The sequence below is a fragment of the Sus scrofa genome, chromosome 12 (genome assembly GCF_054392235.1).
Source record: "Sus scrofa isolate SSC_HxYL_T2T_F1_AM1 chromosome 12, Sscrofa_HxYL_maternal_Yorkshire_Landrace_v2.0, whole genome shotgun sequence".
NCBI classification, from domain to species: Eukaryota; Metazoa; Chordata; class Mammalia; order Artiodactyla; family Suidae; genus Sus; species Sus scrofa.
In genome coordinates this window covers 58016724-58044312 of record NC_139394.1, presented here as the reverse complement: position 1 = coordinate 58044312, position 27589 = coordinate 58016724, and the positions used below count along the sequence as shown (strand labels likewise).

At 56.9% G+C, this 27589-nt stretch overlaps 3 protein-coding genes across 10 annotated transcripts in view; 1 reads left to right on the top strand and 2 right to left on the bottom strand.

The window, feature by feature from the left end:
• SLC35G6 (solute carrier family 35 member G6) overlaps window positions 1-6632 on the bottom strand; it is a 9363-nt gene extending 2731 nt beyond the window's left edge. The window contains exons 1-3 of the mRNA XM_084983015.1: window positions 6582-6632; window positions 3200-3329; window positions 2161-2318 (exon numbers count right to left, since the gene is read on the bottom strand). Of these exons, the coding sequence (XP_084839141.1) occupies window positions 2161-2318; window positions 3200-3329; window positions 6582-6632 (339 nt within the window). The remainder of the gene's footprint in view (window positions 1-2160; window positions 2319-3199; window positions 3330-6581) is intronic.
• Window positions 1078-17837, top strand: ZBTB4 (zinc finger and BTB domain containing 4). 2 transcript variants are annotated; one of them, XM_021067826.2, is made up of 4 exons: window positions 1078-1229; window positions 11057-11126; window positions 11540-12624; window positions 13276-17837. In XM_021067826.2, exons 3-4 carry the CDS (start codon window positions 11549-11551, stop codon window positions 15218-15220), a joined length of 3021 nt encoding a protein of 1006 aa, XP_020923485.2. In that variant the 5' UTR covers window positions 1078-1229; window positions 11057-11126; window positions 11540-11548; the 3' UTR covers window positions 15221-17837. The 2 variants fall into 2 exon arrangements, with proteins under 2 accessions (XP_020923485.2, XP_084842094.1); XM_084985968.1 differs by lacking the exon at window positions 1078-1229 and adding an exon at window positions 1646-1800.
• CHRNB1 (cholinergic receptor nicotinic beta 1 subunit) lies at window positions 7605-27589 on the bottom strand. Of its 7 annotated transcripts, XR_014821798.1 has the most exons (12): window positions 27511-27589; window positions 27286-27425; window positions 26680-26724; window positions 26070-26179; window positions 25891-25999; window positions 25355-25502; window positions 24851-25060; window positions 21219-21442; window positions 20548-20729; window positions 20044-20191; window positions 8483-8683; window positions 7605-7745 (listed from the first exon to the last, which is right to left on the bottom strand). XR_014821798.1 is itself a non-coding variant. In XM_003483098.5 (11 exons), exons 1-11 carry the CDS (start codon window positions 27569-27571, stop codon window positions 19611-19613), a joined length of 1518 nt encoding a protein of 505 aa, XP_003483146.2. In that variant the 5' UTR covers window positions 27572-27589; the 3' UTR covers window positions 17403-19610. The 7 variants fall into 7 exon arrangements, 2 of the variants coding, with proteins under 2 accessions (XP_003483146.2, XP_005669267.2); XR_014821800.1 differs by lacking the exons at window positions 7605-7745; window positions 8483-8683; window positions 20548-20729 and adding exons at window positions 17403-19751; window positions 20389-20547; XM_003483098.5 differs by lacking the exons at window positions 7605-7745; window positions 8483-8683 and adding an exon at window positions 17403-19751.

The following is a 27589-nucleotide window of genomic DNA, read 5'->3' as shown; positions in this document are numbered from 1 at the left end:
TCTCCTGGCTCAGGGGGCCTGGGCCCTTCAGAGCTCCAGCCATTGTGACCTGGTTGGGGGGGGTGGGGGTGGGGGGTTCTTCCCTGGAACCTTCCTGAGGTGGGGGTGGGCCCATTTTCTCATTATCTCCCACTCTGCTTGCTTTATAGCTTTGTCTCTGTGACTCCAAAGTTTATCTGACTCTCTTTTTCCTCTTTTTGACTACCGGCTGTGATGAGACATCTTTGGGTTTTAATTTGTTTATTTATGTCTCGCCCTGTTTCAGAAAGGTTTCGTGAGGACCTGTGAGGGCCCGCTCCTCTGTCTCCTGGGCTTGAGTTTGGACACCAGGCAGGCGTCTCTGGACGGTCCCTCTGGAGTTTCAGGAACGCGTTTCTTCTGCGTGCTCTTCCACCTGGTGGTGTGGGTGCTGGCCCAGGAGACCCACGCCAAGGCCTCTGCGTTTATGCAAGAGTAGATAGATGTGGATATTTCTGCCGATGGGGACAAAATAGTAAGCTGCCCGTTCATCTGAGCCGGTAGTCATATACCTGTACCTGCTCTGTAGGGCTAGGGCCTGCCCGCCCCCGGCCTCTTGGGGGTCCCTGCGCATTTCTGAAGAAGGAGTGTGTGTGTGCGTTTGTCCAGGGCTGCCCCTGGGAGTGTGCTGAGCCCGGGTCTGTGGGTCCCACTGGGCCTGATTGTGAGCCTGCCACGTTGTGTGTCTGCAGAGAGGGTGTGCGTGCTCTGGGCGGTGTGCACCGCTGAGTGAAGGGCGTGCAGGGGGCCGGGAGCGGGGAGGGTGTTGAGGGGGAGCCCCTTCCCAGGGAGTGGGGGTCGTGCAGCCCCGAGCCCTTGCAGCAGCCGGCTCGGTGCCCACCCGTCCGGCGGCCCGGCGCTGCGCCGTTCCCTTCCCGGGATCAGTCCGGGCGCAGGCCGTCGGGCGCGCTCGACCCGAGCCCGAGCCCGGAGCCTGGTGTCTGTGCCGGCTGCGCTGCGCCGGCCTCCTCTCGGCAGCGGCGGCTGCGCTGGGGGGGTACTGTTTCCGGGGGTGGGGGTGGGGGTAGGACCGGGGCGGGGGGAGCCGATGATGTCAGCGGCGGCGGCGGCGGCGGGGCCGGGCCGGGGCCGGGCGCTGGGGGGGCCGGGGCCGGAGCCGGAGCCGGAGCTGGAGGCGGGCGAAACCGGAGCGGCCGGGGGCGGCCACGGTGATGAGCCGGGCCTGGCGGACGCGGCGCCATCGCAGTCAGGTGGGCCCCGGGGCGAACCGGGCAGGGCCAGGGCGGACCGGAGCCAACAGCCGGGCCCCCTCCCCGCTGCCCGGCGCTGCGGGGGCCCGGGCCGCGCCCGGCGCCGCGCCCGCTCCCCTTTGGGGTTGACCTGGGGGCTCAGGGGTCGGGGGCTGAGCCTGGCCCCGCCTCCAGGCGCGCACAGCGCTGGGGGGCGACTAAGGGGGCCCGGGTACGGCTTCCGACCCAGCGGCGGCCGGGGGGGCGCGATCGCCTGGGGCCGTGGAAAGGGCCGCGCTCACTCCCCACTTGAAGGGTTAATTCTGCAGCCCGGTGCCCCCCTCCCCCCGTGGGGCAGGTTGGGGGTGGGGTGGGGCGGGTGTGAGCCCGGGCCGGCGCTGCAAGCTGCTGGGAGGGCGATGGCGTAGGAGCCAGGCAGAGGGGGGGAGGGGTGGGCCGCCGGAGCGTCCCAGAGTTGGGGTGTGCGGGGTGCGCAGGGCGAGCTGGGGCCCCGGAGACGCCGCGCCGTCGGGGCAGGGTTGTGGCTGTGAGTCCCGGAGCTTGTGTGTCTCCTGCTGTGTTGTGGGGCAAGGTAAACCTCTCCGGGGCACTACCGTTTGCGGGTCTGGCAGCCAGGGGTCCAGCAGGGCCCTCCCGGGCCATGGGGACAGAAAGCCAGATGGAGGGGTGGCCAGTGTTGAGGGGCAGTATTACAAGCTGTGACCCCAGGGCTTTGGGTGACAGGTCTGCATTCGAAGCTGGGCACAATACCCGCGGAGTTTGTTAGATGTGGGATTTTATGTACGTTTTATACCAGCGTGTTTCTTGCACATATGTGTCTGATGCTGCACATAGGAACTATTTATGAACTGTTGTTTTCTGCATAGCTGGCCAGGGGTGAGTGCAATGGAGGGCACCCCCGGGGCCCCGGCTGGAGGGGGCGGTTGTGTACCTTTGAATCGAAAGGTGTCAGGTCCGGTCCCGTTTCTGTGGCCCTGCCGAGGTGTGGTCCAGTCTTGGCAAGGATGGCCCGCTGGATGGGTTTGTGGGTCCGTGTGACGAGCGGGTGGCTCGGGGGGGTGTGTGTCTGGAACTCGGGTCCCGGGGGTCCTGCGGGAAGTGAGAAGCCCCGGGGTGTGGCTCAGGTACTCGAGGGGCAGCTGGCGCTGGGGCGAGGGGCTCAGGGTGGAATGTGCAGGTTGTGTTTACGGGCTCGTGGGCAGCCGAGCGAGGGGAAGGTTGTGTGTTTGCCACATTCCCTACGGGATTCTTTTGTGACGTTGTTTGTGGGAGCCTGTCCGTGCTGTTGGGCTGGGAGGCGAGCTGGTCAGAAAACACTTGTGGGGAGGGAGGTGGCGTGACAAGGGCACTGTGGGCCTCAGACTCCGGAGATCAGCCGCAAGCCGTGTGTGCGTGCCTGCTCCTGCGTGTGGAGGTGGCCGTGTGGGGCTGCTCTGGGGCTATGTTATGAAGAAGGAGGGAGATAAATACGGGGCAGAGCAAGGGCAGCGGGCGGCAGGCCTGCGTGCTGTCGGGGTGGCCCAGCCAGTCTGTGCAGGGTCTGTGTGCTTGCCCCTCACCGGCCCGCCCCGCGCGTCAGGGTCACCGGGAGGAGAGGCCTGGCGGCTGCAAGGAAACTGAGCTTGGACAGAGTGGCTCCTTGGCCATGTTTACGTAAAGGCCGGGTGTGACTCTTGTCACTGAAATGGAAAAAAGAAACACGAAGTTTTCAGCCTCCTCCTCCCGCTTCACCCTCTCGCTGCCCCCCTGGCGGGTGTCTCTGCTCCTCTGTCTCTCCTGTGACGCACACTGGGCTGCTCCTGTGACTGTGGAAGGGTCTGGAAATGGAATCTGCTCGCTAGGCAGATTCCTCAGAACAGGTTTTCCTCACCTTTGGGGCCTGGCCCTGGTGCAGGTTGTGCGTGCGTGTGTGTGTGTGTGTGTGTGTGTGTGTGTGTGTGCGTGCGTGTGTTCATTCCAAGTATGCGCACCGCAGTGGACTGCGCCTGGCCTGGCTGCGAGGGTGACATGCGTGGGGGCGGGGAGGCACTGGGGCCGGGCCCTCCTGCATGGGGGCGTGCTGGCTGCTGCGTCAGGCCTGTACAACAGGTGCACCAGGGCCTGGTGGAGGGGAAGGAGGCCTCGACGAGAACTGGGGCGTTCGGGCCCCCACCACTTCCTCGCTGGCACCTTCCCTAAGCGAGCCTCAGTGCCTTATCTGTAAAATGGGGCGAATCCCCTGCCCCGTCCATCTTGCAGCAGGGCTGGAAGTAGGTAGAAGATGGGGAACGAACCTGGAAAGTAGCTCCAGTTGGGGGGCTAGGCCCATGCCAGCCACTGTCAGCCCTCAGCACTGGGGCTTAGCTTCATAACAACAGCAGGAAACACTTATTTAGCGCTCACTGTGTCCCAGGCACGGTTCTCAGCGCCTCCCCCTGCGAACACCACGTAGTCCTCCCAGCGCCGGGCCAAAGCAGTTCTAATTGTCTCCCTTTTTCAGATGAGACAGCCGAGGCCCAGAGAAGCAGTTTGCCCAAAGCCACTTAACTCATAAGAGGTAAAACTGGGCTTGAACCCAGGCAGTCTTGATTCCAGATCGTGTACTCCTATATGCTGTCCCCCTGCTGCCCTTCTGGAGCTTTCTGTGGGCCTCTCTGCACATCCTTCCCCCCTACCTCCACCCGCTGACACATACACACGCGCGCACACACACACACCCCTACCCAATTTCTGCAGAACTGAACACCTACACCAATCCATTTCAGAAGACGGGTGTGCTTAGACAGTGACTCAGGGAGTCCCAGCCTGGGAGGGAGAAGCTAGCATTTGCGGGGGGTGCCGGCCACAGGGGCAAACACACTGCTGAACTGGGTGAAGGAGGGACTGTCCTTGTCCTGTAGGTCGGAGAGGGGGGCAGCTAGAGGGATGTGGCGTTTGAGGTAGATCTTAACATTTTGGAGAGATTTGCCTTTCTGGCAGGAGAAGCAGCACCAGCCAAGACACGGAGGTGTGGGACACAGTGGGGCTGGAGAGCAGGCCGGTGCTTGAAGGGAGACCCACACAGGCAAGATCAGAACGTTAGGGGGGAACTGGACCCTTGAATGCCTGCCTGAGGGATCTGAGCTTTATGCGGGAGGAGAGGCCGGGGAAGCCGTCTGAGCTCGGGAGTGACACCCCCTGAGCTGCTTTGGGGCCACTGACCCTCAGTGAGAGGAAGGCTGGGTGGTGGAAGCCAAGACTGGAGGCCGGGAGCTAGGACCCGCAGCCGGGATCCCACGGCCTTGGCACATGAGAGTGTTAACTGGGTCCTGCGCTGGTCTGGGGGCTGGAGGAAAGGTTTCCAGAGCCGTTCCCCAGCCGGGTGGCAGATTCCCTGGGGCCCGGTGACGGCTGCATGCGGCGAGTGAGGGAAAGGGTGGAGTCCAGTGTGGCCTCAGCACGCGGCACCTGAGACCTTGCGGGGTGGTTTCAGCCGCCTGCTGAACGGCCACCGACCCCTTCAGGCGGGACCCAGGTGCGTAGCGGAGGGAAGGCCTCAGCCTCTGGGTTTACACGGAACCCGGCTTTGAATTTTGACTCTGCTGCCCACACGCTGTGTGACCTTGAGCAAAGGTAAATCCTTCCACGAGCCTCAGTTTCCTCATCTGTGAAACTGGGACAATATAAATGCCATTTACTGAGGCACCCCATGCAAGGCCCTGGAGCTGTATCGGGCAGCGCGCGCGCCCTGGAAGGGGTCCCGTCCCGCTCACCACCTCCGGCTCCTGGCCGCTCGGTCCAGGACAGAGGATGGCATCCTTCCAGAAGGTGGACACACTCCCAGCAGACTTTGAGAAAGCAGGTTCGGGGAGTTCCTGTTGTGGCGCAGTGGAAACGAATCCAACTAGGAACCATGAGGTTGTGGGTTTAACCCCTGGCTTCACTCAGTGGGTTAAGGATCTGGCATTGCCGTGAGCTGTGGTGTAGGTCACAGATGCGGCTCGGATCTGGTGTTGCTGTGGCTAAGGCATAGGCCGGCAGCTGTAGCTCTGATTTGACCCCTAGCCTGGGAACCTTCATATGACGCACATGCGGCCCTAAAAAACCAAAAAAAAAAAAAAAAAAAAAGTAGGTTCAGGAGTACCCGTTGTGGCTCAGTGTGTTAAGAACCTGACTAGTATCCACGAGGATATAGGTTCGATCCCTGGCCTTGTTCAACGGATTAAGGATCCAGTGTTGTTGTGGCTGAGGTGTAGGCCAGCAGCTACAGCTTTGATTTGACCCCTAGCCTGGGAACTTCCATATGCCGCAAGTGTGACCCTAAAAAGACAGGGGAAAAAAAAGAAAGCAGGAGTTCCTTTTGTGGTGCAGCAGATATGAATCCAACTAGTATCCATGAGGATTTGGGTTCGATCTCTGTCCTCAGTGAGTCGGAGATCCAGGGTTGCTGTGAGCTGTGGTGTAGGTCTCAGACTTAGCTTGGATCTCGAGTTGCTGTGGCTGTGACGTAGGCCAGAAGCTTGTGGCTCCGATTCAACGCCTAGCTTGGGAACTTCCATATGCTGTGGGTGCGGCCCTAAAAAGCAAAAAAAAAAAAAAAGAAAGAAAGAAAGAAAGCAGGTTCAGGAGTTCCCTGGTGGCTCACTGGGTTAAGGATCTGGTGTCGACACTACCGTGGCTCTGGTTATAGCTGTGGCGTGGGCTGGATCCCTGGCCTGGGAATTTCCGCATGCTGCAGGCATGGCAAAAAAAAAAGAAAGAAAGAAGGAAAGCAGGTTCATTCATCCATCAAAACACCAAAGATGCTCATTTATTTTTTTGGCCACAACTGAGACAGGTGGAAGTTCCTGGGCCAGGGATGCAACCTGAGCCGCAGTTGGGACCTGCACCACAGCTGCGGCCATGCCAGATCCTTAACCTGGTGCCGCATGGGAACTTCCCACCAAAAATGTGTTTCATCTACAGCTATGTCGGGCGCTGTTCTAAGCACGAGTCAGCGGCGAACAAAGCAGAAGTCTCTCCCTCCCTTGGAGGCTACGTTCTAGAGATGAATGAACGGTATATTTCACTAGATGCCAAGGAGCACAATGAAGCAGGGGAGAGGGACAGGGACTTTGGGGAAGTACCAGGTGGCCAGGGAGGGTCTCTGGAGGAAGGTGACTTCTGAGTCAAGGCTTAAAGGAAGTGGAGCAGTGAGGCATGAGGCTGTCTGGGGAAAGAACATTCCAGCCAGAGCGAACAGCAAGAGGTGGAGGGTAGCTGGCAGCAGATACATGGGGGGACGTGACTGATCCCCGCCTTGGTCACACCTCTAAGATCTCACAGACAGTTAAGGGTAGAGGAATGGTAAAAACAAATAAAAACTGAAAAAAACCACAGAGCCATCAAACCTACCGTGAAGGAGCCTGATTTCTGCCCCTTTTCTTCACCACTTCCCCCCACCATTTTCCGGGACTGAGTTCCAAGATGATAATAAGAGCTAGCACTTCCTGAGCATTTGCTGCACGCCAGGCACTCTTCTAGGCAGCGCTGGTCGTCAGCCTGGTTTTTCTTTACACCCACCACGGAGGGGGCACTTTTCATTGGCCCCGCCTCATAGACAAGGCAGCTGACATGCAGAGAGGTTAACCAAGCTGTCCAGGATCCCCTAAGTAGTGTCTTCTCCACTTCCCATAAGCCCTTGTAGGGCAGTGGCCGGGCGTGGGGCAGGTGAACTCAGGACAGCTGGGTCCAAACCTGGCTTGGGTAGCAATGAGACCAGAGGCCAATCACCCCGCCAGCCACTGTGTTCTCTCTACCTGCAAGTGGGGAGCCTGGAGTGTTTAAAGTCGCATCTGTACAATGGGGCTGATACTAGCCCTGGCCCCACTGTGGTCCATCTGAGTGCTGAAATGAGACGATGCAGATCAAATGCTTCGCATCGGATTTGACACATAATTATCTCATCCATGGCGGTTTCAAATACCAGGATGATGGTTCTCGGTCATCTGCAGGGCCACGCCAGCCTTGGATCTCTGTGGTTCTAAGAAGCCTTGCTAGGCTTTGTCCAAATAGCTTGGCAGTCAGCGCACAGCCATGCCTCAGGACCAGGCCCATATGGTTGTGCAGGTGGGCAGGCCTGGCCAGGGGTGGGAGATGGGGGGGTGAGTGGGGCCCAAAATCAAAGCTTTTTTTTTTTTTTTTTTTTGACTTTTTAGAGCCACATCCACGGCATATGGAGGTTCCCAGGCCAGGGGTCGAATCAGAGCTGTAGCCACCAGCCTACGCCACAGCCACAGCCACACCAGATCCAAGCCGCGTCTGTGACCTACACTGCAGCTCACGGCAACGCTGGATCCTTAACCCAGGGAGCGAGGCCAAACCTGCGTCCTCATGGATACTCGTCAGATTCGCTTCTGCTGAGCCACGCTGGGAACGCCCCCAAATCAAACCTTTACTTGCTCCCCTGCACAGAACTGCTGCATCATGGAGGAAGAGGTCTTTCCTCTGTTTGTTTTTTTCTCCTTCCTCTGATTTTCACAAAGATCCTAGACGGGCTAGTGGGGGCCTCAGTGGGTGCTGCCGAAAGGAAAACACAGCTGTTTTCCTATACGCTCCACTAACAACACTTCTGACGCCAAATGTGCGGGATTTTTCCCATACTGGCCAGTTCTGACACGAGCTGCGTGTCCTCTGGTTCAATTCGGAAACGATCTGCCTGGAGAGAGCCTCAGATCCCACAGGGTCAGGGCTCAGTCCCCCAAGACTGCCCCCAGTTCAGGTACCGCTGGGCAAGGCCAGGCCTCCGGTGCTTCTCCCTGACCGGCAGGAAATCGGGCTTCCCCACGACCCCCCTCCTCAGAGGTGATCCTGTGCTAGACTGGCTCACAGAACTGAGGGAGATTCTTAGGTTTACTGGTTTATTGTATGAGAAAGGCTATGATAATACAGAGGACTAGCCAGATGAAGAGGTATCTAGCGCAAGGTCTGGAAGGGTCTGGGGAGTGTAGGAGCCTCTGTCTCCACAAAGTTGGGGTGCACCCCCCCTCAGCATGTGGATGCCTTCAGCAGCTTGAAAGCCTTCAGAACCCCACAGTCTGGGGGGTTTACGGAGGCTTCATCACACAGGCCCCATCGATCGACTATTAGCTCAGTCTCCAGATCCCCTCCCCTCCCCAGAGGTAGAATCGTGGGGGAGAGAGACGGGGCCGAAAGTTCTGTTTCTAATCATGCCTCGGTCTTTCGAGTGGCCAGCCCCCACGCAGGAGCCCACCCAGAGTCACCTCCTTAGAACAAGAGATGCTCCTATCACCCACCATATTCCAAGGGACTCAGGAGCTTGGAGATGTCAGAACCCGGGATCACAGATGAATACGGTTAACCCTTGAAGGACGTGGGGGCGCGGACACTCGATGCAGTGGAAGATCCAAGTATAGCCTTAGAGTTGACCCTCCGCATCCAAGGTTCCACCTCCTCGGGTTCAAACAACCTCAGATCCCGTAGTACTGTCGTATTTACTATTAAAAAGAAATCCACATATTAGTGGACCTGTGCAATTCAAAGCAATGTTGTTCAAGGGTCAACTTTATCTTTTATTATGTCACAGTATCACAGCTTTTTTTTTTTCCTCTTTTTTGGCTGCCCCATGGCCTATGGAGTTCCCAAGCCAGGGATCAGATCCGATCAAGCCACAGTCACCACCTAAGCCACAGCTGCTGCAGTGCTGGATCCTCAACCCACTGTGCAGGGCCAGGGATCGAACCCTCGTCCCAGCACTCAAGGCGCTGCCAATCCTGTTGCACCACAGCAGGGACTCCAAGAACACGGCCTTTGGAGCCAAACTTCCTGGGAGTAGATCCCAGCCCTGCTACTCACTGGTCATAGATCCCTGGGTATATCCTTGGTCGCGCTCTAGCACCTCGGAGCCTTGGTCTGTCCCTTTAAAATCAAGAAGCTCGGAGTTCCCGTCGTGGCGCAGTGGTTAACGAATCCGACTAGGAACCATGAGGTTGCGGGTTCGGTCCCTGCCCTTGCTCAGTGGGTTAACGATCCGGCGTTGCTGCGAGCTGTGGTGTAGGTTGCAGACGCGGCTCGGATCCTGCGTTGCTGTGCCTCTGGCGTAGGCCGGTGGCTACAGCTCCGATTCAACCCCTAGCCTGGGAACCTCCATATGCCGTGAGAGCGGCCCAAGAAGTAGCAACAACAAGAACAACAACAACTAAAAGACAAAAAAAGACAAAAAAAAAAAAAAATAAAATAAAATCAAGAAGCTCCTCTTTAGGGTGGTGATGAAGAGCGAATGAGGTAATGAAAGTAAAGCACTGACTCTTGGGGGGTGTCCCTGGGGGCTGGTGGAGGGAGTGGGAGGCCTCGCTCTTTCGCCATCTTACCAACAGAACGGAACACCAGCCCACAAACCGGGCCCCTGCCCCAGGATTCTCAACCCAGCAACTGACGGGGTAGCCCCTGACCCAGGCGTGGGCCTGGCAGGCAGGGCCATTAGCCCCCCTCTGGTTGCCACCTCCCTCCTCCCTAGGCAAGGACTCAGAGTCGTCTTTTGGGAACGTGAAATGGGCTGTGGAGGGAAGGCCTTTTAGACCAGATGGTGTGAGTGATAACTGGGAAGAGAGCATTTGGGGGTTGGGAAATGTATGAGGAACTCCTGACGCAGGCCACCTCAGAGGTCACGTGTGACCCTGGGCAGGCTGGAGGCGAGGGCTCTCAGGCCTCGTGGAGGGTGGACGAGAGGGGCCGAGAGCTCTGTTCTCAGGTCAGCAGGCCTGTCTCTGTGAACGGGCCCAACCCTTATGATCAGCTCTGTGTGTCTTTGTTGAAGTTACCATATGGCTCTGGAACTCAGCTTTTCAACTGAAAAACGAGTCCCCAAAGCCACAGCTGTGCCCACAGGTGCTTCTGTGAGGTGACGGCCACAGCTCACATCTGGGTTGCCTGCTATTCCTTGTGGATGAGCCTTCCAGCAAGAGGTGAAGCAGGGGGAGTTCCCGTTGTGGCTCAGTGGGTGAAGAACCCGACATAGAGTCTGTGAGGATGCAGGTTTGATCCCTGGCCTCGCTCAGTGGGTGAAGGATCCTGTGTTGCTGTGAGCTCTGGTGTAGGTTGCAGATGCGGCCCGGATTTGACCCCTAGCCTGGGAACTTCCATATGCCTTAAGTGTGGCCCTAAAAAGCAAAAATAAAAAAAAGGTCAGGCAGAGGTTTCGTTCTCCCCCCCGCTTTTAAGCCAAAGTCCCAAAGCCCCCAGCTCTCAGAGTAAGGAGTGGGACCCCAGGTCCCTCACTTCCGGTCTGGTGACCTTTCCAGTGCCCTCCAGGGACTGGAGCAGGCTGGGGTGTGTGGAGGTGGTCTTCAGTGGTCCCCTGGCGCAGAGGCCAGGAACCCAGGCTAAGATTTACTGTGACGACGACGGTACTCTCCTAATTTGCATATCTAGCAGCTTGGGCCAATGAAAAAGCTCAAGCAAATCTATTTTGATATGTAAATGAGACCATGCTAATGAAAGACACCATGCAAATCTTCGATTTCCTTTAAGCCCAGAAGATTGGGCCAGAGGGACTCGAGAGTGGCCCAGCAGGCCTCCCCGCACCCTGGCCTGAACCACGGCACTGGACTGTTTGGCCGCACATTGGGATGATGCAAATCATCGTGTTCCTGGGCTTCCGGGGGCCAGCAAAACAAGGCTTGGCTCTCATCTGTGTGGCCTCCAAGCTGACGGCCTGCAGCCAAGCAAACGACCCGGCCGGCTCAGGGGAGGCTCGGGGGTCTGCAGAGCAGCTGGAGCCTCTCTGTCCCTGAGCGCTGCGCCGGCCCCCACCTCCCGGGTCCTGTCCTGCCCAGCGCCCTTCCTGAGCCGCGGTTTCTCTTTCTCCGCAGAGGGAAGAGGCCCGGCAGAAGGGACTCGCTGAGCCACCCCCGCTCTGCTCCATGTTGACTGTGCTCTCAGGTGAGCGGTGAGGGAGAGCCAGGGCCTGCGGTGGCGGCCACTGCGTCCAGGCGGGGGAGCCCCTGCCACGGTCATCAGCGTCTGAGGAGGCTTCCTCCTCCTCCCAGGGGGAGAGGGGTGCCCATCACTTACCTCGCTGGTCAGTGACTCGGAAGTTTTGGCCCCTGACCGCCATCAAGACCCGAGGTAGCCCTGGCCTCCTCCGCCCCGGAGGTCTGACGCACTGGCGTTGCACGCGGGCCAGATGTCAGGGGACTGAGGTTAACCCCTCACGGTGGTGACTAGATCTTAGCCTTCCCTGGTCTGTGACCGCCAGCCTCCAAGCCCCCTCTCCAGGCTCACCTCCCTGACTTTGCAGCCCCCCACCCTCTGCCCAGCTCTGAGATCCTCCCCTGGCCTCTTCTCCTGTCCAGGCTGGCGCCATGCCCCCCCCAGCAGAGGTGACGGACCCGTCCCATGCCCCCGCCGTCCTGCGCCAGCTCAATGAGCAGCGGCTCCGGGGCCTCTTCTGTGACGTCACCCTCATAGCCGGAGACACCAAGTTCCCTGCTCACCGCAGCGTTCTGGCTGCTTCTAGTCCCTTCTTCAGAGAGGCCCTGCTCGCTTCAGCCCCACTGCCCCTCCCACCAATTACTGGGGGCTCAGCCCCCAACCCTGCTACCACCACAGCTGCCGCCTCCTCCTCCTCCTCCTCTTCCTCCTCCTCCTCTTCCTCTTCTTCCTCCTCTTCCTCCTCCTCTCCCCCTCCGGCCTCACCTCCTGCTTCATCCCCACCCCGGGTCCTGGAGCTGCCAGGGGTCCCAGCAGCTGCCTTCTCTGATGTCCTCAACTTCATCTACAGTGCCCGGCTGGCACTACCTGGCGGTGGAGGGGATGGGGCGGCCGTGGCAGAGATCGGCGCTCTGGGGCGGCGGCTGGGCATCTCCCGCCTGCAGGGCCTGGGGGAGGGAGGCGATGCCTGGATACCCCCGGCCCCAGCCCCTGTGGCCACCTCGCAGCCTGAAGAGGACAGCTTTGGGCCTGGGCCTCGGCCTGCTGGGGAGTGGAAGGGTGACAGGGCTGAGGCCCAAGGCCCTGACTCACAGCCGCCCCTCTCGAGGCGACCCCTCCCCTGCCCCCGATGTGGGAAAAGCTTCATCCATCCCAAGCGGCTGCAGACCCACGAGGCACAGTGCCGGAGGGGGACCAGCGCCCGGGGGTCTGCAGGGCTCGGAGCCGGGGGCCCTGTCCCCAGTGGCCCTGCAGGAGTGGACGCCTCAGCCCTGCCCCCACCGGTGGGCTTCCGCGGTGGCCCCGAGCACGTGGTGAAGGTGGTGGGCGGCCACGTGCTGTACGTGTGCGCGGCCTGTGAGCGCTCCTACGTGACCCTGTCCAGCCTGAAGCGGCACAGCAACGTACACTCGTGGCGGAGGAAGTACCCCTGCCGCTACTGCGAGAAGGTTTTTGCCCTGGCAGAGTACCGTACCAAGCACGAGGTGTGGCACACTGGGGAGCGCAGGTGAGTGACCTGGGCGGCCGGGGTTGGACGTGGGTGGGACCTTGTCCCCTCAGGGACCACACAGACAGGGGAGAGAATGGGCCTAGGACTTCATTCTGAGCTGCCTGTTCACCCGCTGGCCCAGCTCCCCTGCCAGCCGTCACCCACCATCTGCCTCCCTCCAGCCCCATTTCCTTCTGCTGTTTATTAGCACCTGTAGGTGTCAGGTCCGGGCTTGGTGCTGGGCAAAAGGCCACGTGGAAAGAGCAAGTCGCCTCACGGGACAGGTCTAGGGGGAGTGCAGGCCTCTCCCGCCACAGTTACCCTGTGTATTTCCATACTGTGCCCTTCTTCATAAGCCATGTCCCCGTTCTGTCATTTGAGCTACGGAAGGAGGCTTTGTGAGTGAGGCGAGGTGATTACTCCCAGTTCACAGGTGGAACAGCTGAGGCCTGACCTCTCACAGCCAGTGGTGGGCCCTGAACTAGGACCGGTGGCCCTTCTGAGGCTGGCAGGGTGAGACAAGCAGCGTGAAAGGAGATGGAGCAGATGGCTGGGCAGTTTGAGGTCTGAGTGGAGGCAAGAGAGGTCAGGGGACACTGAGGCCCTGGCTACGAGGCCCCTGACTCAAGTGGCTCTGTTCGTGCCCTGTCCCCTGCTGTCCTGGCACAGGTACCAGTGCATCTTCTGCTGGGAGACCTTTGTCACTTACTATAACCTGAAGACCCACCAGCGAACCTTCCACGGCATTAGCCCGGGCCTCCTGGCCAGTGAGAAGACCCCCAATGGAGGCTATAAGCCCAAGCTCAATACCCTCAAGCTATACCGCCTGCTCCCCATGCGGGCGGCCAAGCGGCCCTACAAGACCTACAGCCAGGGAGCCCCCGAGGCCCCTCTCTCTCCAAGCCTCAACACACCGGCCCCCGCGGCAATGCCCGCCAGCCCACCACCCGGACCCCCACCCGCCACAGAGCCCGGCCCCCCACCCTCTGTCATCACTTTTGCCCACCCTGCTCCCTCTGTCATTGTCCACGGGGGCAGCAGCGGTGGTGGAGCAGGGAGTGGGCCGGCCAGCACAGGGGGGGGCCAGGCCGCCTCGGTCATCACTTACACTGCTCCCCCACGGCCCCCCAAAAAACGTGAGTACCCACCTCCTCCCCCCGAACCTGCAGCCACGCCAACCAGCCCAGCCACCGCGGGCAGCCCAGCGACGGCCGCGGGGCCGGCCACAGCCACGGAGGAGGCCAAGGGCCGGAACCCGCGGGCCCCGAGGACTCTGACCTACACGGCCAAGCCAGCTGGCGGGCTGGGCGGGGGCGGGGGTCCCCCCGCAGGGCCGGGCCGGGGCCCCTCTCAGCTTCAGGCTCCACCTCCACTGTGTCAGATCACTGTGCGAATTGGTGAGGAGGCGATTGTCAAGCGCCGCATCTCGGAGACGGACCTGCGGCCCGGGGAGCTGAGCGGAGAGGAGATGGAGGAGAGCGAGGACGAGGACGACGAGGACGAGGACGACGAGGACGAGGACGAGGAGCAGGACGAGGAGCAGGAGTCCAAGGCGGGCGGGGAGGACCAGCTCTGGAGGCCCTACTACTACAAGCCCAAGCGCAAGGCCGGAGCCGCGGGCCCGGGCGGCGGCGGCGGGATGCCCCGGGGCCGCCGGCCGCCCCGCTGGAGACAAAAGCCGGAGCGGAGGAGCTGGGAGGAGACCCCGGCGGCCGAGGGCCCCGCGGGGCGAGCCCGCGGCGAGCGGAGGCACCGCTGCGAGGACTGTGCCCAGACCTTCGCCACCCTGAGGAAGCTGCGGAAGCACCAGGAGGCCCACGGCGGCTCGCACGGCGCCCGGGCCGGCCGGAAGCCTTCCACCCGCTTCACCTGCCCTCACTGCGCCAAGGTGTGCAAGACGGCGGCCGCCCTGAGCCGCCACGGGCAGAGGCACGCGGCCGAGCGGCCCGGGGGCGCCCCCACGCCCGTCATCGCCTACTCCAAGGGCAGCGCGGGCTCCAGACCCGGGGATGTCAAGGAGGAGGCCCCCCAAGAGATGCAGGTCTCCTCATCCAGCGGGGAGGCAGGCGGCGGGAGCGCTGCTGCTGAGGAAGCTTCCGAGACGGCCTCTCTCCAGGACCCTGTCATCTCAGGGGGTGAGGAGCCCTCTGTGGTGGCAGGAGGGGGCACCTATGCATACCCACCTGTGCAGGAGTTTCCACTGGCTCTGATTGGGAGCGGCCGGGAATCCGGCAGTGGCAGGGGAAAACCGGGCAGCGAGGGGCCAGGGGGAGCTGGGGAGGGGGACCGGATGGAGGGGATGGGGGCTGCCAAAGTCACCTTCTACCCCGAGCCCTACCCACTCGTCTACGGCCCCCAGCTCCTTGCCGCCTACCCTTACAACTTCAGCAACTTGGCCGCTCTCCCAGTGGCTCTTAACATGGTCCTACCTGATGAGAAGGGTGGGGGGGCCCTTCCCTTCCTACCAGGGGTCTTTGGCTACGCAGTCAATCCACAAGCAGCACCCCCTACCCCGCCCACCCCACCCCCTCCAACTCTTCCTCCCCCAGTCCCCCCTAAGGGAGAAGGGGAAAGAGCAGGGGTGGAAAGAACCCAGAAGGGAGATGTGGGGTGAGCTCTGGGCCCAGATCCCCCTTTCACCAGATGCCACCCTCCCTGAACCCCCGCCACTACCAGCTCCCTGGCCTCCCTGCCCCTTGGGAGCCCCTCTTGTGCAGGGACTTAGGGGCCTCTGGAGCTCAGGGGTCAGGCTGCTTTGTGTGAGATTGTAGTTTTCCCATCACCTGGGAAGGGATCGTTGGTGGTTCCTCTCTCAGTTCTCCTCCAGGGAGTGGCCTCCACGAGGGGCAGGGCCAGCTCCCATCCCTTCTCCAGCCCTTGGGGCAACTGAGCAATATACTTACATGACTCTCTACTCACGGCCCCCACCAGCTCTGAATGTCTAACCCTCCCCACCCCCACCCCCACCCCCCCACCCCCGATTCGTAAACCCAGGGGGAAACCATCTCTCTCAGCTAATGATCCCCCGCATTCTGAAGCTTTCTCTAAGCCCTTGCCCAGATGCTTCCTAGCACATTCCATTCTTTGTGGCCCAGGGCCTGGACCAGACCATTGTGATACCTGACACCCACCCAGCCGGGAGCGAGGCTTGGGATTCCGTTCTTCCAAGGGTGGGTTCCCGCATCCCTGTCTCCTTCCCGTTAAGATGCCATGCCTTTCTTGGCTTCCATGCCTTTGGATCTTCCATACTCCTCCTTATACTCCTAGACTCTGGAGAGGGCCTCTTCCAGTCCAGGTCAAGGAGGTGCTGGGGGGGAGGGCTACCTGACTGTCCCATGGCTGAGTACTTTCCTGGCCCAGGGCAGCATTAATCTCGGCCCTACCTTGACCCCCAAATCTAGTGAGCCCCAGACTCTTCCAAGGCAAAAGAGGTGGGCAGATGGCACCTCTACCTGCCTCTACATATGGCCTCTTCTAGGCTAAGCCAGATTTGGGGGCCAGGAGGGAGGAGCTCTGTGTGGGATGGGGAAGGGAATCTACTTTCTCCCTGTATTTTTCCCGATGGTTTCTCCCAGACTAGACCAAATAGCCAGAAAAATGATGGGGGTTGGATGGGTAGGTAAGCCCAAGATTTGCACATGACCTCCCATCCCTACCTTTACCCCCATCTTCCCCAGTTATCACCTCCCTCACCAATCACTCCAGATGGTTTCGGGGGAACCATGCTACTCCCTTGGTGGGCTTTGGGGTATTCCCACCAACTGTCCCTCCAAAATAGCACCTTACACCCCTTCTTTGACTCAGTTCCCACACCCAAAGATCCCAGCCTAAGGATGGGGTGCAGGGACCTTATAAGTCCCTAATCCCTAATTTGCACTAGTTAACCCTGGTCAGGGGTCCCTATGTTTCCTTCCAGTGGGGGAGCTGAAGAAATGTCTGCTCCTCACTCTCTTGGATAACTGGGCCTCCCCACGCTGTGATTGGATGAACATTGCCCATCCGCCCACCTCCCCTCAAACACACAAAAACAAAAAGCTCACAAGGGGAGAGCCGGTTCAGGGGAGCAAATCTGATCAATGGGAATTAGAGGAGTGCAGTTTAAAAAGGGGAAAAGTTGTTGCCCTCACCACGGCAGCCTTTTTCCCAGCTACTGTTTCTGGGGCCAAGATGGCTGCCCTCTCGACCGAGGCTGACGGGGCAAGATCATGGCTTTTGGAGGGAGGTGGTTTGGGCCGAGGGGCAGGAGCCTCCTCCTGCCTGCCCTCCCCCTCCCAGAGGATGGAAAGGGGAGGTTTTTCGACAGGCTCCCTGAATGTTAACCACGGGGGAGTGTCACTCCTTCACTCCTCCTCTGTCTCTTTGCACTTTTCTTGGTCTTGGCCACAGTCCGAGTGAAGAGTTTCCTACTGAATGTACTGAGTTCCAATTTTTAAGGGGGAGAAAAGTTTAAAACAGGGAAAAAATGAAAAAAAAAATCACTAAAAAAAAAATTCCCACAAATCTTGTTTCTGGCACTTTAGAAAAACTGCGAAAAAAAACGTACATAATAAAGAATACTATATATATATATCTCTACACACAAATTATATATATATATATATACATATATATATATACACAGCGGAACCACGAGAGAGACTGAGGAAGGCCTTGGAGGCAAAGGGCAGATGCGATGACAGTTCCCCTGTATCCTTAACCTGCACTCCTCGAGGCAGAGGCACAGGAGGTGGAAGGAGTTGAGGATGGACCGGGGAATCTGAATTTCAGAACAGGTCAAAATTGTAAAACCATGGACATTTTGGGAGAACTGAGATTGTAGACATTTATTTTTTTGAAACTATGATTTAGGAAAATAGTTCCCAGAATTTGGTGGTTCTGGGCAACAAAGGAGATTGTGGCGAAATAGAGATTAAAATATATGTATCTGAGCTGGGGAACTTGAATATTGTGAATTTCAGATGTTGGAAATTGGGGATTTTGCAATTTCGTCTTTTGAAATCTATCAAGTCTTGTCAGCTTGTGCCCTCTTTCCCCATGTTCCCTGGGAAGAAGGGTGACGGTGGAGTGGGAAAGCCACTGGTTCTGTGCCACAGCACGCAAGATTTAGAATTCTACAGACTCTAGCTCTATACGTAGTGAGGACCCAGATTTAGAGAAACTGACCAATATTTATCTCCGCATTTGTGTGTGTGTCCAACTCTCTAGGCCAATAAACCAACAAGACAAACAAACTGTGCTCCGCAGTGGGATGCCAGGTGCAATTATTGGCGTGGTTGGTGGGGCTGGCTGGACAGGGACACGCTACCCTTGTCCCACAGGGATCCCTGAGGGTCGAAGCCCTGTTCTCCCTCTTAGGACGACAACTTCCAGCCACTGAGTAGGTGTGAGAGCTTGTCGACCCAAGGGTCTTTACAGTAATTGCTGCAGCTGACTTTACTCTGACCTCCAGGCAGAAACGTTAACCCAGTCCAGTTCACACAGCCTGCTGGGCACTGCGAGATCTTCATGTCCCTGAAAGGCTCTGCCTTCAACCAGGGCCAAATTGAAAGAAAACTGAGGCACAAAATGTGTGATGGCCATAAGAGACACCAATACCCTTTTGGGTTTTCTTGGCTGTAGCAGCTTAACGTGGGGGCTCAGTGCCCCAGAACCAGAGAACTGAGATCTCTGGGTTGCAGCGGTGAAAGTGCCGAATCCTAACCACTAGACCACCAGAGAACTCCCCCCACCAACAGCCTTTTCTTGTTCCACTGCTAGCCTCCCAGGGGCTTCATTTCCTTGCCTCCCCTCCCCTCCCCTGTATTTTGTCTAGTGTTACGCAGGGGTCTGCATGTAACATGAGTGAAGCTAGTGAGGGTGGGGGCTTTGATGAATTCTGGTACAAATACCTTGACCAGAGTGGGCAGCCGCTAATCAGCTCTAGCAGGGGGCTGCCAAAAGGGGAATCAGAGCTGGTGTTTCTGTAGTTCTGAAAAATCTTCCAGAGAAGCCAGAAATCCAAATTTCTCCAAGAAATATCCACATTTTAAAAGCAGCAAACCAAGTCAAATTGAACATTCTGCCGGTCAACAGTATGGACCAAACAAAACACACCAGTTTGCAACCTCTGATGCATACCGCGCGATGCTTTTGGGAAGTTGGAGCTGCGCCCACAGCATACAGAAATCCCCAGACCAGGAATCAAACCCACGCCACGGCCAGCAACTGGAGCCACAGCAGTGACAACGCTGGATCCTTAATCCACTGTGCCACCAGGGAACTCCTTCATGATGCTTTTGTTTCCCATCTTCTCAAATGATCCTCAGACTAGGGGGCAGATACTATTATGAGCTTCATTTTATAGGTGGGAAAACTGAGGCACGGCAGTTTAGTAACTTGTCCAAAGTTTGAGTACCAAAGCTGGAACCTGAAGCTTATAAAGTGAGCTTTTTGTATCCTCATTACAAACGCACCCTTTAAAAAAACAACCTTTTTTTCATCCTAAAGATAATGCTTATTACAAAATACAACAAACTACAGAATCGTAAAAACAAAGAAAAAAATGACCACTTGTCCCAACATGCAAACATAAACTCTACTACTTAGTGTATCTCCTTATAGGAAAAGAAATGTCCCTATTCATACGGCCAATGTGAAGCACCTACTATATAGGTTAAGACTTGCGCTAGGTGCTGGAGATATTACAGTGAATGAGACATAGGTCCTGCCCTCAGAAGGCTTACAGTCTAGTTCTTGCTCTTTGTTCCACGCACCGCGAACCCAGATGTAAATATTCAAAGGAGCTTCTTCAAGAAGCTAAAGAGTAAACGACCAGATAGTGCGTTTCAAGTGGGCCCCAGCCCCCCATCTGTCCAGTCCCACTTAGGCTTCCTCCCTAGAAACGAACTAATGAGAAGCCTGGATTTCTACTGAAGGAGTTAGGATGCAAAAAGGGCTAGGACTTGAGAGTACTGCCCGACTCTCAATTCAGCTGGCCAAGGACCTGAGTCTCGGCCCTCGCAGCCTCAGGGAAAGGGGTCGGCAGGTGGCAAGTGGTATGTGGCATCCAGAAAGATGACGAGGGTCCCGACGCTCGTGAAGATGATGAAGGTCCACAGGAAGAGGCGGTCCACTACCATGGCCACAAATTGCCAATCCTCCTTCAGCTGGGGGATGGCAAAGGAAACTCTTCCTGAGCTCCAGACCCCCAGGGAAGGCCGCCTCCAAGGCCCTGTACCCCACCCTGTACCACAGCTTTGAGGGAAGCGCGGGCTGCAGAAGAGCGGAGAGCGAAACCTCCTGCTTTGGACGGAAGGTACCGTCCGCGGGAGCAGGGGGAGGACCGAGTGAGGCCAACTTCCAATCAGAAATAAAACCGAGGGCTAGGGGCGGGGCCTGAGTTCGAGTGTGGACGCAAGACCCCCCCTCCAGGCCCTGCTCTACCCTCTTTGGACTTACCGCGTCGTGGTCCTCCTGTTCCTGCAGCTGTCGAGCGATGTAGCTGATCGAGGAAACGACCTCCCGCAGCTCGGGAGGCAGGCCCACAGCCCGGTTTGGACCATCGACAAATCGCCGCGGGTCCGGGGCAGATAGTTCAGGCTGGAATCTGGAAGAGGGCGGGACGGCTTGGCCACGCCCCGGGCGCAGACTCGTCCAGCGCGGGTGCTCAAGGCCCCGCCCCAACTCCCTCCTCCAATGCCCGTCCGGCTTTCAAAACCTGAGAGGACCCTTCGGGCTCTCGCCCGATAACCGCGACCTCGCTAGCCTTCCGCAATTCCACCTATCCCCTTAAGCTTTAGTTACCACCTCTCCGCAAAGTGGGCAACAGAAGAACTACTACAACTCCCATGATGCTCAACCACAGTATCCTCCAGGAGCTTAGGCCGCCTGCCTCCGCACGATCTTCTGGGAATTGTAGTTCTCCCTCTCCCTTCTAGGTGAGCGATGGGGAGTGGATACTACCTGTTGGGTTTGGGGAAGAGAAAATCATTTGGCGGCTTGCGGATGAAATATTCATCGGTTCCCCGACCCCAGCCACTTCCTGGAGAATCCCTGAGGGCTACAGGAGGTGGTTCCGGCATCTGGTCTCTCTCAGGTTTGGGCCTCTTCAGGCCCAGGTACAGAGGGAGTTTAAGGATGAAGATCTGCAGAGCAGAAGAAAAGGCGTGTTGGAGGGGCTCTCATGCTGTCAGACCCAAAGGGAAGCCGCCAACCACCCGACTCCACATGTCCATTCCTGTGCATGCCAGCATCCGGCCCACGGACGAAATGCAACCACAGCCCAAGAGTTCTGAAGTGGGTTGGGAGGCATCCTGACTGCAAAGGAACTTCTGAGGGCTTCCACCCTGACAGTACCTAACCCTGAGAATGCTTCCCTGGGACCCACGATGGGCAGTATTAATGAAGAGAGTCTGGGATCTATGCAATGATAATAATGGGAGGATAAAATTAATGGTGCAACATTTCAACACCCAAAGGCCTTGGCACTTTGACACTCTACCAGGAGTTGTAGACTCTCCCTCAGATCCTTGAAAGGGAAGGTGGACGTTGGTGGGAGGGAGGAGCGATACCTGGACAGAAAGCCAAATGCTAGGATGGAGAGTTAACACACAGGTTGGAGTCGATTTTCTCACCTGACGGACCCAAAGGGGCATTTGGTGGGTGTGGGGTGAGCGATGGTGCAGGTTGAGGACTACGACGCTAAGGATGACTGAGAAGGTGACGAGGACCATGGTAAACATGAGGTACTTGATGATGATGGGGACAGACAGGGAGGTCTCAGGCACTTTGTCTGCCAGCAGCAGCAGGAACACAGTGAGCGTCAGCAGGGCAAAGATCGAGAGCCCCATCTTCTCTCCTTGGGGGACAGAGGGGAAGGATTAGGTTTTGCTGTAAGGCAATCTCCGTGGCATCATCAGTGACCATGCCGCCAGCCCACTTCAAGGACAGGCTTTTGGGGAGTTCCCATCGTGGCACAGTGGTTAACGAATCTGACTAGGAACCATGAAGTTGTGGGTTCCATCCCTGGCCTTGCTCAGTGGGTTAAGGATCCAGCATTGCCGTGAGCTGTGGTGTAAGTCGAAGACTCGGGCTCAGATCCTGAGTTGCAGCGGCTGTGGTGTAGGCCGGAGGCTATAGCTCCGATTAGACCCCTAGCCTGGGAACCTCCATGTGCCGAGGGAGTGGCCTAGAAAAAAGGCAAAAAGACAAAAAAAAAAAAAAAAAAAAAAAAAATAGGACAGGCTTTTGGAAGGGCCAACTGCAAGTCATGCAAATGACTCCTACATTTATAGCTTCGACCTGAACTTATGCCCCAAAACGCCAGACTTGCATCCACCTGCCTACCTAGCCTCTCCATTTGGGCATCCAATAGACACCTCAAACTTAATCTTCCAAAATTTAATTCCCTCACCACCATCTCCGCCTATAGGCTTCTCCATTTCACAAATGATAACTCCACTTTCCTGTGGCTCAGGCCAAAAACCTTTGAGTCCTTCTCAGCTCTCCTCTCTCTTATCCCATATCCAATCCATACCAAACCCTCTTGGCTCTACCTTCACAATGTATCCTGAAACTGGAGTTCCCACCATGGTGCATCGGAAACGAATCCGACTAGGAACCTTGCTCAGTGGGTTAGGAACCCGGCGTTGCCGGGAGCTGTGGTGTAGGTTGCAGACGCGGCTCGGATCCCACGTGGCTGTGGCTATGGCTGTGGCATAGGCTGGCAGCTAGAGCTCCAATTTGACCCCTAGCCTGGGAACCTCTATATGCCACAGCTGCAGCCCTAAAAAGACAAAAGACAAAAAAAAAAAAAAAATGTATCCTGAAACTGATGACTTGTCACATCTACCACGACATCCTGGTACAAGCCACCATTACCTCAGGTCTGAGTTATGACAAAGGTTTTCTCTTGGCTTCATCCTTTGCCCCCCTGCTGACTGTTCTCAACAGAGCAGCCAGCTTGATGCTGTTAAAATGTAAATCAGATCATATCCCTCTTCTTCTCAAAACCTTCCAGTGACTTTCCATTCCCTTTAGCATAAACGCTGAAGCTCTTACTACCACAGTCTGCCAGCCTTCCCATCAGCTCTTTGACTTCATCAGGGGTTTTCTCTCCTGCTTACTTCATTCAGTTCCACTGGCTCTTTCTCAAATATGCAAGGCACACTCCCACCCCAGAGCCTTTGTACACACTGCTAACTCCTCCTAGTGGTTTTTCACCCCAGACATCTACCAGGCTCATTCTCTCACTTCCTTTAAGTCTTTGTTCAAATATTGATCGAGTATTCCCTTTTTCGTGAGGCATTCACTGACCATCCTATTGTTAAATTGCAACCCCTGCTCCCATTCTCATCCTCCCCTAATCCTTCGCCAACTTCACTTTTCCTTTTTAGGACTTTCCCTCTTCTAATATACTATCTGACGGATTTATTTATTCATTTTGGTGTTTTGGTCTTTTTTTTTCCTAGGGCCGCACACACGGCATATGGAAGTTCCCAGGCTAGGGGTCAAACCGGAGCCAGAGCCGCCAGCCTACACCACAGCCACAGCCATGCCGGACCCGAGCCGCGTCTGCGACCTACACCACAGCTCAGGGCAACACTGGATCCTTCACCCACTGAGCGAGGCCAGGGATCGAACCCGCAACCTCATGGTTCCTAGTTGGATTCATTAACCGCTGAGCCACGACGGGAACTCCTAATGGCTTTATTTATTATGTTTACTGACTGTCTCCCCCACTAGAATGCACTAGAGTGTAAACTCCATGAGAGCAGGGAGTTCTTTCTCTTTCATTCACTGATGTATTCCCAGTGTCTTGAATATTATAGATGCTTGACAGATAATTGCTGCCTGAATGAATGGGCCAACCCCTGTAGCAGGAACCAGATAGCAATTTGAAGGATCTAATAATGAAACAAAGTACATAAGAATATGCCCGGTGGCTGCTTATTCCTGTGACCCGCAACAGGCACTGCGAACTTCATGGAAGGTATTGAAATAAATAACTTTTATGATCTCTTCTACTTTAGTCCTATAATATTGGGTTCCAAGTTTTGCCAGGCTCCAGAAGAAAGCAGTTACGTGTGGAAGTGTGTTCTATAACTTCCTCCCTCTCCTTCCTGAGACAGACAGAGGACTGGATTCCAGCGAGAAGGAAAGCATATTTTGAATACCAGAGTTTAGGATATCAGTCTCTGAATCAGACTGGGAGGTTGGAATAGCAACACTTCCTCTCTCTACTATGTAATGTCAGGCGAATGACTTAAACTTTCTTAGCTTCTTTATCCTCCTCTGCAAAACGGGAAGACAGTTCAGCACTTACCTCATAGAGTTGTGAAGATTAGAATTGAGTTAATATGTGTAACATATTATTTGCATTATCTTTTTTTTTTTTTTGTCTTTTTAGGGCTGCACCTGCGGCATATGGAGGTTCCCAGGCTAGGGGTCCAATCAGAGCTACAGCTGCCAGCCTACGCCAGAGCCACAGCAACACCAGCTCCGGGCCACGTCTTCAACCCACACCACAGCTCGCGGCAACACCGGGGCCCTAACCCACGGAGTGAGGCCAGGGATTGAACCTGCAACCTCATGGTTCCTAGTCAGATTCATTTCTGATGCGCCACGACGGGAACTCCTACTGTATTATCTTATAACAAGTGTTCAAAATTAGCAAAGACAATACCTACAATTGCACAAAATTTACAGAGTACTAGGCATAGTTCTATTAACTCAGTTAATCCTCAAAATAATCCTATGCAGTAGGGACAATGACTGTCCTATTTCCAGATCAGGAAACTGGAAGTTGCCCAAGGTTACTCTGCGAACACATCACGCTGTCTTCCAAAGAAATGTTGGCTCTTATTTCCAAGGGAGATAGGAGGTTAAAGGACTAGCTGGCGACAGCAGCGGGGGAGGGAGGAGGTCAGAATGGGGAAGCGAGAGGAAGGGTTATCTAAGCCTGGGAGTTGGCTGGCCAGAGCTCTGGGGGTTCCAAGGATGAGCTGCTGGGATTCTTAAGGGAAGAGTTCAGAAGTTACTGGGTGCAGAGAAGTGAGCGGCAGAGGGGAGGCAGAGCCTGAGGCTAGAGGGAAAACCTGGAGGCAGACACATAGGCTCTGCTTGAAGGGAAAAGCTGGGTGAGACCATTGATGGACAATGCAGGATGGCTTGAGTTGGCACGAAAACCTTGCCTGTATTACAGGGGAAGCGGACGAAGCTGAACTCTTGGTGAGAAGGAGTGGGGGGGCCCTCCCCCCCCCCTTACCTGCATCTGGTGGCAGGTAGAAGACGAAGATGGCCAGGATGGTGATGAGGATGCATGGGGCAATGACATTGACCAGGTAGAAGAGAGGCTTCCGGCGAATGATGAGGTAGAAGGTGACTTCTTCCCGCCGTCCTTCCCCTCCTCCCCTAGGATCTGCTGGAGGCTGGATTAGCCGAGAAGGCTTGTGGATAATCTCCCATTGGCCATTCTCTTGGAGACGGGGCGGGGGGGGGGGGGGAAGAAGAGCAAAAGGGGATACAGATGTGGGACTTTTCTCTGTGGTGCCAGATATGGCTTTCTCTGCCACCTCCTAGAGCAGAGGGGATAAAAGTGGCTGGAAAACCCCTCTCTAATAAACTCGAACAAGTCTCAATTTCCATATCCACAGAATATAGTCCTACCTGACATGCCGACCCCATAGGGACTCACTAATGGGCTACACTCATCAGCCTGTTAGAAGCTGAAAATTATAAACCCATGGGCATGGGAGCCAGGTCTACTCACCAATGAAGGTCCCTTCATGAATGTGCACTTCCTGCCGCTCCTGCCCGTCGGGACCCAAGCCGGTCTGCAGGCTGACCTCCGAGCTGTCATAGCTGTAGGAACTGAACACCATGGTGCAGTTCTGCCAGTCAAAGGGGAAGTAGGTGACCTGGATGGAGCGGGGAGTCACTAGAGCGGCCAGAGGTCTAGGTCAGGGCTGGAGGAGGGGGGAAGGTCACAGGGTAGATAAGAGATCAGAGGATCTGGGGCACCTGGGAGATAGGGACCACCAGGGGCGGTGACAAAGAAGCAGGGTCACAGAGGAATCGGAAGGTTATTTGAAGAGCCCATGGACAAAGGAAGGGGTCCCTGAGGAAGAATGGAAGTCAATGAAAGTGAACGGAGAAGAGGAAACTAACAGAAAATCAGGAGGGCAAGAGCGACGTGAGGGTCCTCAGGGATATTGGAGGAGGGATGGGAGTCTGGGGAGTCAGGCTGTCAGAGAAAAAGCAGGCTTTCTCGGAGTGCCTTGAGCTTGCCAGGCAGAGCCCGGAGACCTGGATGCTGCAGCTGCTTCGATAGATGCCCGGGGGCCGCCAGCGCACGGAGCCGTCGGAGGACACCACGACGTTGATGTCCAGAGCCACGTCAAAATTTCCGTCATTGCTGCAAGGAAAGAATCTTCACATCTGAAACCTGGCCCTGCCGGGCCTCCCAGACTTGGGAAACGTCTTACTTGTTGAGGAGCACCACGTCTGGTAGCCACACGGAGCCAGCGGTGATGCGGAGTGAATCGATGCCCTCGTGCTCCGCAGGGTCCCAGCTCAGCCTGTAGTCAGTCCACTCCTAAGGAAGCAGAGGCTGAGGGGCTGTCTGGGGCTGGAGGCTGGGGGGAGCCTTGGAATGTGCGAAGGACGCCCGAGAAGGGAGGGCCAGGGAGGGGAGCAGCGCAGGCATGGTTCTACAGGCCCGGGGCTCTGATGCTGGCTCCACCTGCACTCTTTGGGACCCTGTCTGTTGCTTTTCCCTTCCCTCTCATTGGGCCCCAATTTTTCATTCTGTAAATGTGATGGAGTTGCCCTGGCTCGCCTCCAACACAGTGGTTTTCAAACTGCATTAGCGGCCCTTGAATGGGTTGGGAGTAAAAGGACCCCAAAGCAGGGTTAAAAAATAAAATAATGAAAAAATGCATGGAGTGCACCGCCCGTCATACAAATAGGTATTGTTTCCTGAAACTTCATTTTCAGGTATAAATGTGATGCAAAAAATGTTCTCACTGGCGGGGAGATTCGAGGAAATTGTAAAGGCAGCAGGACACCCTCTCCCACCCTACGGGATGTCCGTACCAAATCTAAGTAGACCTTCGTGCTCATCTCCTCATCCTTCTCGTTCTAGAAGGGAAAAGTTTAAAGGGTAGATGTGATGTATTTGCAGAGAAATAAGGGGCTCAGTGGGTCAAACTCCCCCTGGAAACTCCCTCTTTTTCTGAATCCCACCCTCTTGGGTCCAAGGCCCGCCTCCCATAAGCTGTGTTAGTTTAGGCCCCGCCTCTATCTCGCGGACTTCCTGTGGTCCTACCGCCAGCCAGTTCACCTACCAGTTCTCACACCCGCCGGCCTGAGTCTCCCCCCGCTGTTGTTTATGGACCCTGTCCGGCACAAGCTCCGCCCCAGCCTGTGACCCCGCCTCAAGGTCCGCCCTCTGGCCCGTCCCTCGGCCCGAGCTCCGGGATCACCACCCTACCGGCTCTACCCCGACCCTTCCTGCAGCCACGCCCACAGCTTGTCCATTGGTCCGATTTCAACCCAATCGCCGCTAAGGGCCAGTCCGTCTCCCAGCCTGGCCTCGCCCCAGGCCCCGCCCCCAGCCATCCTTGGATTCCCACCCCGCCTAAAGCCACGCCCCCCAGCCGGCCAGTGGGCCAGACCTCAACTCCCCGCGTGCGCCCTCACCAGGCTGATGAGTTGCGCCAGGCTGAGACCAATGCTGACCCCGACGCGGTCTCCCACCTCCCGCGCCGGGCGCACGGAGCTATCATAGCCCGAGAAAAGTTTCTCGCGGAGTCGGCCCTCCGCCTCCGAGCCGAGGGCTCCTGGAGGAGGAGAGCACGAAGTGAGGCCTTGGTACCGGGCCACGACCTCTGGCCCTGTCACTGCCCCTCTGAGGCCCAGACTTACCCGGGGCAAGCGGCGCCCCCACCGCCCCCAGCAGCAGCACCAGAAGCGCCCCTGGGGTCATAGCCAGCCCGCCTTACTC

What these genes read in the sequence shown, in the direction of transcription:
- ZBTB4 (XM_021067826.2), top strand. Translation starts at nt 11,549, where the DNA reads ATGCCCCCCCCAGCAGAGGTGACGGACCCGTCCCATGCCCCCGCCGTC. An exon ending in TGGCACACTGGGGAGCGCAG is followed by an intron (nt 12,625 to 13,275) that starts GTGAGTGACCTG and finishes GTCCTGGCACAG; the next exon opens with GTACCAGTGCATCTTCTGCT.
- CHRNB1 (XM_003483098.5), bottom strand. Translation starts at nt 27,571, where the DNA reads ATGACCCCAGGGGCGCTTCTGGTGCTGCTGCTGGGGGCGGTGGGGGCG. An exon ending in TCATGAAGGGACCTTCATTG is followed by an intron (nt 25,061 to 25,354) that starts GTGAGTAGACCT and finishes CCCGTCTCCAAG; the next exon opens with AGAATGGCCAATGGGAGATT. An exon ending in AACAGGAGGACCACGACGCG is followed by an intron (nt 19,752 to 20,043) that starts GTAAGTCCAAAG and finishes GCCATCCCCCAG; the next exon opens with CTGAAGGAGGATTGGCAATT.